We start from the raw sequence: 8,620 nt of genomic DNA, 5'->3' as shown, positions 1-8,620 counted from the left end.
ATGGATATAGACTTACTTCTGTGAGTATACCTTCAACTTCTCATGGCTTTTTAAAGTTTGAACCTTTCACACATCAGTTTTCAGTCAGTTTTATCACAAAGAAGTAAGTTAGTGATCAAATAATTAAAAATAGTGTTAATTGACGGATTCACTGCATTTTACTGCTCGTGGACGGTTGTTTGTGAGTATTTATGACCAGCATACTTGTTGTGCATAGCATTATATAGAATTTATTTAGTTAATAGAGATTAATCAAAATATTATTGTTTATATTAGTGATGAACACAACGTAAATTCATTTGTAGATTAACTGTTTAAATTAATATGGTAGTTTGGACTGCTTTTTAGATTTTCCATTTGTTTATTTTCTTTCGGAGATCTTACATCAATTTACTTGATTTACTTGTCTAATATAAATTTATTAACTATGGACCAAAACTACAAAAATGATTTCAAGAAAAACAAAGCATAATTTGTTCAGTTATTTCATATAACACACATCATTAATTATTAAATCCTTATTAATTGAGCAAACACATGAATCTTTTAATTCAGACATTCTCAGCAGACACAACTTATACATTCAGTCCTTTAACCAATTAATATTGTTCTTTAAACATTAATGCGTATTTAATCATTAATATCAATCCATATCGACACTGTTATTCTTACTTGCTCTGAATGTCCAAACACTGCAATTTCATGTGTCTGTAAATATTGTGAAACAATGTTGCTTACACTGTAGTGGAAGAGGTGGTGACCTAATGTGGGTCAGCTTGTTAACAACACTTAACAAGTAGTCATTCTAAACTGGCTTTAGCAGATTACTGAGCCTGAACAGATGCACAAAGGACTGAAAGTTCTGCTGGTCTTTTTTAGTGCATGGCGACAGACACCTGCTGCGTGTGTGTTACCTTGACATGGAGGAAAGCTCACACACTATCACACTGGATAATACAGGCTGATGATAAAACAGTTTATTTAAAGAAAAACTCAGGAAAACATATTATGATTTTTGGATGTTTGGAAGTTCTGATTATTTTTTATTTAAGACCCGGTACAAAATAAGCTTGTAATTTAAAGATAGCTGAAAAAAGCAAGAGCTAATTTATATTAATATAGAGATATTTATAGAGATACGTTTACCATCTGTAACAGTCTCTAAAGCATAAAGGAGACACACACAAAGCATCTTTGTCCTGGCCCCCGCTGTCTGTGTGAGTGTGTGTCTGTGAGTGAGTCATACTCAGGTTGACGTATGTTTGCAGGTACCGGTTCCAGAGAAGATGGTGGCCTCTGTGCTCACCTTCCTCATCTCAAGTAAACATGTTCAACCTAATGAGCAACTGCTGCAACTGGGTGTCCAAGATACAGGAGCCAATCAGGTACAAACACAAAAAAAGAAGACTGAATGAGTATAAAAGATCAAAGAGAAGGGACACATTACAACAATAGACAAAACTTCTGTTGAAATAAAGTTGTGTTAAGAGCTACAATGAAACCTCCTGAATCCACATATTACCAGATATTGGTGCAACTATTTATATTGCTATGATTTTATTCCAAATGACTTGAACTGAAAGTCTGTTCTCTGTGTTTTTCTCTGCAGGAAAGTTACTATTGTTGTGGTTGGTCTTGACAAAGCAGGAAAAACCTCCTCCATCAGGGGGATGTTTAGAGGTAATCCAACACTCACTGATTCAGAGTACTGTGCAATGTCAAATATGACAATAATCAACCTGTAAATTACCGTGTGTGTCCTCCAGTGAACCATGGCGTGGAAGCAGGACCCACCAATGGCTGCGTGCGAAACGAGCTGCGGGTGGAGAACTACCTGGTCTCCCTGCTGGATGTGGGAGGATCTGCGGAGTCGAGAGGGGGCTGGAGGGAGCTGTACGCCGAGGCCCACGGGATCATCTTCGTGGTGGACTCCAGTGACAGGCAGAGGATAAAGGAGGTCAAGGAGGTTCTGGCTGACCTGCTGAAACAACCCCGGGTGGCAGGGAAACCGATATTAGTGTAAATACACTCAACTTGCCTGAATATTAAAGGTCCAGGGTGCAGGATTTAGGTGAAAAGGATATATTGGCAGAAATTGAATATAAAATAATCCTAGTGATGTTTTCACTAGTGTATGATCACCTAAATTGTACGAATTGTTGCCTTCTTTGGGCCCTTTATTTATCTTAATGTCGGGAGTGGGTCCTCTCCGCAGAGGCCACCATGTTTTTTACAGTAACCCAGACTGGACAAACTAAACACCTTTTGAGTTTTTTTCTGACAACTGAAGGCTGCCACAGGTTCTCTCACATGTTTGGAAGAAGGGGGTGAGGTGAGGGCTGTTCAGCTGCAACATTCAAAGTCACCACCAGATGTCACTAAATCCTACACACTGAACCTTTAAATATGATTTTTAAAGATCATCACGTGCAGGTGTAAACAGTGCACTCTGGTGGCTGAGGAGAGAAATACAGTGAAAACGAAGACACTCAGGCCTGACGTGAAACGTTTATGTTTCAGGTTGGCAAACAAACAGGACAAGATGAACGCTTTGCTGGGAAGTGAGCTGATTGAGATTCTGTCTCTTGAGAAGCTGGTGAACCAGAGCCGCTCTCTGTGCCATATTGTGAGTACTGCTCTAAAATTCACCATTGCAGGTCAGACTTGAGTACATGTGACCACCTGTCAGAGAATTGCAGAGATGCATGTTGACAGACACTTTAAACATCAAGACAATCTGACCTCTACCCTCTCCCCCCTCAGGAGCCTTGTTCAGCCTTAATGGACCTGCGACGCTGGTCGGAGAGAAAGACTCTGCGAGGCCTCCGCTGGCTGCTGCGTGCCGTTTGTATGGATTATCCTGAGCTGTGCACCCGAGTAGCCCAGGACAGCACAAGGCCTCTGGAGACAAGAGAGAGGGAGAAGAACGGGAAAACTGAGAAGGTCCGCAGGAAAAACAAAGGGGAAAGGTGAGAAAAACCTTTGTTTTCAGAGGATTCACGACACAAACACTGCTCAGTTCATAAAGAAACGTTGGAGCTACACTCTGACCTTTTATATTCAATATCCTGGCGCCTCAGGTTGCGATCCAGCAAGTCCGATCTCCGTCAGGTTCATCGGCCCAAAGAAAAGGAGAAGAAGAGCAAGGGTGAAGGAAAACTGCAGCCCATTCGAAACATGCTGCAGAAGGTCAGAGAAACATAATTTTCTCCACTGTTAATATGAGATGTCTGTCTCTGTGTTACGTTTGTGTCCTTCATCACTTTATATCTCTATATTGTCCTAATTGTGAAGTCTTCTATAAATATAAGAGTTGCAAACAATAAATAAATATTGATTTAAACTCTTGTGTGTTTTCCCAGGAGTCTACATTGAAAACAACGCTGAAGACAAAGAAGAAGAAGACGGTTAAGGTCAAGAAAGGTGAAAAGGACCAGGAGGAGGTGAATGAAGCAGAGGAGGAGGAGGAGGAAGAGGAGGCTGACGTTAATGAAGGAGAGCAAGAAAACTCCAGTCACAGAGAGAAAGCCAGCAGTGCCCTGATCCCACCCAAAAAAGACAAAAAAGTAAAACGCAAGGCAAAAGTAAAAGTAAAAGAAGAACCTCTGGACCTGCAAGAATCCCTGGAAAATGAAGAGAAGCCACTGAAAGGTTGGAATCACATGATAATGTTTATTTTGTGACAAGCTGTTTAAGAATAGAAATCTGATGTTTCTTCTGTCCTGTGTTTAGCTACAGGGGAGAGGAGGAAGAAGAAGAAAGCTGTGAAAGTGAAAAGAAAGAACAAGATCAACACAGAGGAGATGTCTGAATCTTACTCTCAACCCGTGGACCTCTCGGCGACCTTTGGTGAGCCTCATCAACTTCTTCCTTCTGCCAATCTCGCACGATAACAAGTTGGACTCGAAAAATGATGAAATTATGCCTAAAAAGACGATGACCCTGTCTCCTGATAGATCTTTACCGGAAAGCGATACTGGCTCTGAAGGAACGTCAGGGCCAGGAACAGTGAGTCCTGGGTGTGTTCTTCCACCTGCAGGATGAGGATGTAGTGCACTGTGGCAGTTTCCAGCCGCTTCACATCGCTTCACGGACTATTACACCCTTCTCACCATAAGAGAGACAGTTTGACACCGATCAGATCTGGTATTAGACCTGAGATCAACATCAATCTTGAGGGATCCCACAACTAGTGGACCCGTTCGAGTTCTGATCACTCGGACCCCATTCTGAGGGGGTCGGGACACACGTGGCCACATTGTCAGAGCTGTTTGAGCTGAAATGCATTATGGGCCGCATATTGAGCGATCACAGCTGACGTTCTCTCTCCCACTACAGTTTCATACTGAACCAAAAGTATTTTTACACTTCCATTGAACTGCCATGACTTTACCACTTCAGACCTGATCCCTGAACCTTTGCGACACTTATATTCCAGTGTTTTGGGAAGGGCGGGTCTGCATATATACATGTAATCATAGAAAAATCACATTATAATAGAAAATATTTTGTAATTACCAGTTAAAAAAATGAATGTGAGTGCATGGCCAAATTGTGAAGTGAGATTTGATTGTATAATTCCACTTAGTTTTAATTTTAGGGGAAAAATCATTTTTCAACCGAATCCTTTTTTATGATGATTTGAACAATGATAGCAAAGTGACCAACACATCTCTGAAATTGCATAATAAACTTTTTGTCAGTACTTGTGCAGTGTATTTTGTGTTTACATTAGAGCAGGCGCAAAAAGTGTTGTCACAGCAGCAAACATTACAACAGTATTTATCCTGCAGGTTATTTAATCATCTGACATACACAACAAATGAGGAACATAAACTTGATTTATTATCGACCGTAATCCAAAAATATTTCCTATATCTGAAAAATAAAAGCCATATTCATTGGATATTTACAGCTGCAGCTTCTGGAATGGACAGAGGGATTACTGAGGTTCATCAATATTGATTTTACCGTCCAAGCCAAAGACAAATATTTGTAAATTAAATAAAGAGTGAGAGTTAAACAAGGGTATATGAAGTCACATTGAAAATGGATGATGAGGATGATGGAGCAAAGGATCTTTGAGCAGGATGATGGAGAAGAGGATGATGGAGCAGAGGATGTTGGAGCAGAGGATGAAGGAGAATGATGGAGCAGAGGATGAAGGAGACTGATGGAGCAGAAGATGATGGAGCAAGGGATGATGGAGCAGAAGGTGATGGAGCAGAGGATGTTGGAGCAAGGGATGATGGAGCAGAAGGTGATGGAGCAGAGGAGGATGGAGAATGATGGAGCAGAGGATGATGGAGCAAGGGAAGATGTAGCAGAAGATGAAGGAGCAGAGGCTGAAGGAGAAAGTTGTAGCAGAAGATGGTGGAGGAGAGGATGATGGAGCAGAGGATGACAGAGCAGAAGAGGAAGGAGCAGAGGATGATGGAGCAAGGGATGATGTAGCAGAAGATGATGGAGGAGAGGATGAAGTAGCAAAGGATGATGGAGCAGAGGATGAAGGAGAATGATGTAGCAGAAGATGAAGGAGCAGATGATGATGGAGCAGAGGCTGAGCTACACTCCTCCTCCTCTTCCCCCTCCTCCTCTTCCTCCTCCTCCTCCTCCTCCCCCTCCTCCTCCTCCTCCTCCTCTTGCTGGATGCGGCGCAGGGCGACATCTAGCGCGGCGCCATCTCTGCAGTTCCTCCTCCGGAAGCTCCTCCCCCTGGCGGTGGTGTTGGTGGTGGTGCATCTTCAGCGGGAGAAGCGACCCACACACACACACACACACACTCGTCCAGTCCGGTGAGGGAAACCTGAGCTGCTGCTTTCGAGCCCCGGTCCAGAAAACATGGCCTCACCGCGGACAGTCACCATCGTGGCACTCTCCATCGCCCTGGGCCTGTTCTTCGTGTTCATGGGAACCATCAAACTCACCCCGAGGCTAAGCAAGGACGCCTACAGTGAAATGGTGAGTCTGCGGCGGGAGGCCATTGTTCTGGGGGGAGGATGGAGGCTCTGAAGCTCGGGTAACGCGGGGGAGATGTTGACCTTAATATGAAGAGAGACGGGGACGGGAACGCGTGTGTGAAGGGCTTTGTCTCGACTGCACATGAGGGAAGCAGACCTGGGGTCGGTTAGCTCACAGCAGGTTAGGCCTCTGTGTTAGAGGATACACCTTTTTAAAAATGTGGCTGGATCAACACAGGAATCAGCATCGATGCATGCTCCCCCCCCAGCAGCTGGTTAATGCTAAAACACTGAGGATTCACCATTCCTTCATTTCCATTCACATTCTGTTATTTAGCTTCAATATCCCATTATGTGTTCCAGAAATAACGGATTTCCGAGCTTTACTACTGTCTTTAATGTCTGACAAATGTGCACAAGTTGTTCAACCACTCGTTTTATATTGAAGAGCAAGTTAAGGATTTTAATGGCGGCACATTCGAGCAGATTCTCTGAGATGCACCTGATGTTGAAGTGTCCTAAATGGGGGGTGCTAGCCGAACATGCTAACAGGCCAGCTTCCTGTCACATGTACATTCAAATAGGTTCAATATTAACTGTGGGGAATTATTTAGTGAATGCATTTGATTTGAGAATGGAGACCTAACAAGTCCTCATGGGTGTTTGCATGACCTTATTTGAAAGTTGGAGGTATCTCAAGCAGATCTCTGAATTCTTCTCCTTCTGCAGAAACGGGCCTACAAGAGTTACGCCAAAGCACTGCCGGGCCTGAAGAAGATCGGGATCAGCTCGGTCCTGCTCCGCAAGATCATCGGCTCTCTGGAGGTGGGCTGCGGCGTGGTGCTCACCCTGGTGCCGGGCCGGCCCAAGGATGTGGCCAACTTCCTGCTGCTGCTGGTCATGCTGGCCGTCCTGTTCTTCCACCAGCTAGTGGGAGACCCCCTGAAGCGGTACGCCCACGCTCTGGTCTTTGGCATCCTGCTCACCTGCCGGCTGCTCATCGCCCGCCAGAGCGACGACCGGCCGGAGCGAGAGGACAGCCGAGAGGAGCAGCAGGTGAACGACCAGGAAAAGAACAAGGTCAAGCAGTCCTAAGATCCCTCTTCCACTCTGGTCCAAGCCATGGTAAAGGGAAACCCTGATGCGCCTTTATGGATTGTAGTCATTTGAATTTGGAAGGAAACAGTCACTCCCAGTAATAAAAAGCCCTCACACATCCCCCCGTCTCATCCAGCCGGCTGACTGAAAACCCTCACCCACTCCTCTGCACCGTTAATGTGAAACCAAGAACTCCTGATCCATACGTCCTCTACATAAACATGGACAATCTCACCTGTGGAAACTCTGAAGAGCTCAGCTCGTTGTAACAATAGTCGATCCCATGTTCCCTATTTATTTCAGTCCTACACTGTGTTAGAGTTACTAGTGTTTTTTTTGTTTTGAATGAAGTGTAAGTTTGTTTAATGTTCCAAGTTGATTTGAGAATGCTGTTTTTCATGAAAGAATCTTTGTAGCTTGTTTTTTCTAATTTGTTTTTATACTGTATGTAGGAGAGACTGATAATTTATGAATTTCAATATTTCAAGCATGTTTCATCTGGTCAAGACAACAGAACATAAAGCAAACAGAGCACTGCTGAAAGGGTTTTGTACTAACCAACCGTACAATAGGGAGTATTACATAGCCGCATCTCACTTTGATGCAATGTGAACAGAAGGCTATTTTAAAAAGAAAAAAATATATACATCCTCATTCATTTTTTGTCGCTGCAGGTTTTTGCAGAAGTACAAATGAAACCCATTCTCCTGAGGTAAAATACGCTGAATTCTCCTTTTAGTTCAGTGAACTCAGTGAAGTTGTTCAGCTGGGAGGACAGCAGCTGCTGCCTCAGGTGTCTGCTGCCTGCTCGTACAGCTGCACATCCAACTCCGTCTTTCCGTCTGTTAAAATTGAACTTGACTTTTCTTTTTTAATTCACAGTTGTGGATTATTGTCTGTCTCGAAACGGCTCTGCTCAACCCTTTGGTTTTATCGTTTTCCTCTCTAAAGATTTAAAAATCCTCAGGTTTGAGGATGAAAAGTCATCTAAATATTCTGTCAGATTTGAGATTCAAAATATTTCTGTAAACGATATACTTCAAATAAAGAATTGGAAGTATTACTGGCTAAATATTGTTTGCTTATTATCACTCTTGCGTAGCTCCACTTTAAAAATGCTGTGGTGGGATTTCTCTGTTGCAGTCTTATTATATAACGTTACTTCTCATTAACACTGTTTCATGAGCCCAAATATGCATCGCTAGCCTCTATGCACCTTAAGGGATTTGTTGCTTCTTTTATTACTGGTTCATCATAGTGGCATGAAATGAATGTAGTTACAAGGAAATTATCAAGGATATTACCTGATCTGTAACAGAAAATCCCCAATCTTTTTCATAACTATATGATTAGAAAAAAACAGGCACTAACACTGGTTGTGAGATAACAGACATCACAACTCGGACAGTAAGGGTCTTTGAAGAGACTAAAGACAAAGTGGGGCAATTTTGCTCCTGCTTTTCAGATCATTTGGCTTTGCAGGGTTTGGATAGGTTATAAAGTATTTTTCTATTCACAGTAAACAATATTTTTAAGGTTCAGTCTGATGTCAGACAAAACAT

At 42.9% G+C, this 8,620-nt stretch overlaps 2 protein-coding genes across 2 annotated transcripts; both read left to right on the top strand.

The window, feature by feature from the left end:
• arl13a (ADP-ribosylation factor-like 13A) lies at window positions 1-4,466 on the top strand. Its single transcript, XM_061080107.1, has 10 exons — window positions 1-20; window positions 1,269-1,385; window positions 1,610-1,680; window positions 1,767-2,019; window positions 2,521-2,626; window positions 2,764-2,969; window positions 3,081-3,189; window positions 3,363-3,651; window positions 3,733-3,849; window positions 3,957-4,466. The coding sequence occupies exons 1-10, from the start codon at window positions 1-3 to the stop codon at window positions 4,010-4,012; spliced, it is 1,344 nt and encodes a 447-aa protein (XP_060936090.1). The 3' UTR covers window positions 4,013-4,466.
• Window positions 4,467-5,781: 1,315 nt separating this feature from the next.
• On the top strand, window positions 5,782-8,053 carry tmem35 (transmembrane protein 35). The gene is made up of 2 exons (XM_061080031.1): window positions 5,782-5,961; window positions 6,690-8,053. The coding sequence occupies exons 1-2, from the start codon at window positions 5,842-5,844 to the stop codon at window positions 7,053-7,055; spliced, it is 486 nt and encodes a 161-aa protein (XP_060936014.1). The 5' UTR covers window positions 5,782-5,841; the 3' UTR covers window positions 7,056-8,053.
• The last annotated feature ends 567 nt before the right edge of the window (window positions 8,054-8,620 follow it).

The sequence above is a fragment of the Limanda limanda genome, chromosome 10, assembly GCF_963576545.1.
Source record: "Limanda limanda chromosome 10, fLimLim1.1, whole genome shotgun sequence".
Lineage (NCBI taxonomy): Eukaryota > Metazoa > Chordata > Actinopteri > Pleuronectiformes > Pleuronectidae > Limanda > Limanda limanda.
Note: the sequence above shows the minus strand (reverse complement) of the source record. Positions and strands in the feature narration are given on the sequence as shown.

What these genes read in the sequence shown, in the direction of transcription:
- arl13a (XM_061080107.1), top strand. Translation starts at nt 1, where the DNA reads ATGGATATAGACTTACTTCT. An exon ending in GCAGGGAAACCGATATTAGT is followed by an intron (nt 2,020 to 2,520) that starts GTAAATACACTC and finishes TTTATGTTTCAG; the next exon opens with GTTGGCAAACAAACAGGACA. An exon ending in TTCGAAACATGCTGCAGAAG is followed by an intron (nt 3,190 to 3,362) that starts GTCAGAGAAACA and finishes GTGTTTTCCCAG; the next exon opens with GAGTCTACATTGAAAACAAC.
- tmem35 (XM_061080031.1), top strand. Translation starts at nt 5,842, where the DNA reads ATGGCCTCACCGCGGACAGTCACCATCGTGGCACTCTCCATCGCCCTG. An exon ending in AGGACGCCTACAGTGAAATG is followed by an intron (nt 5,962 to 6,689) that starts GTGAGTCTGCGG and finishes CTCCTTCTGCAG; the next exon opens with AAACGGGCCTACAAGAGTTA.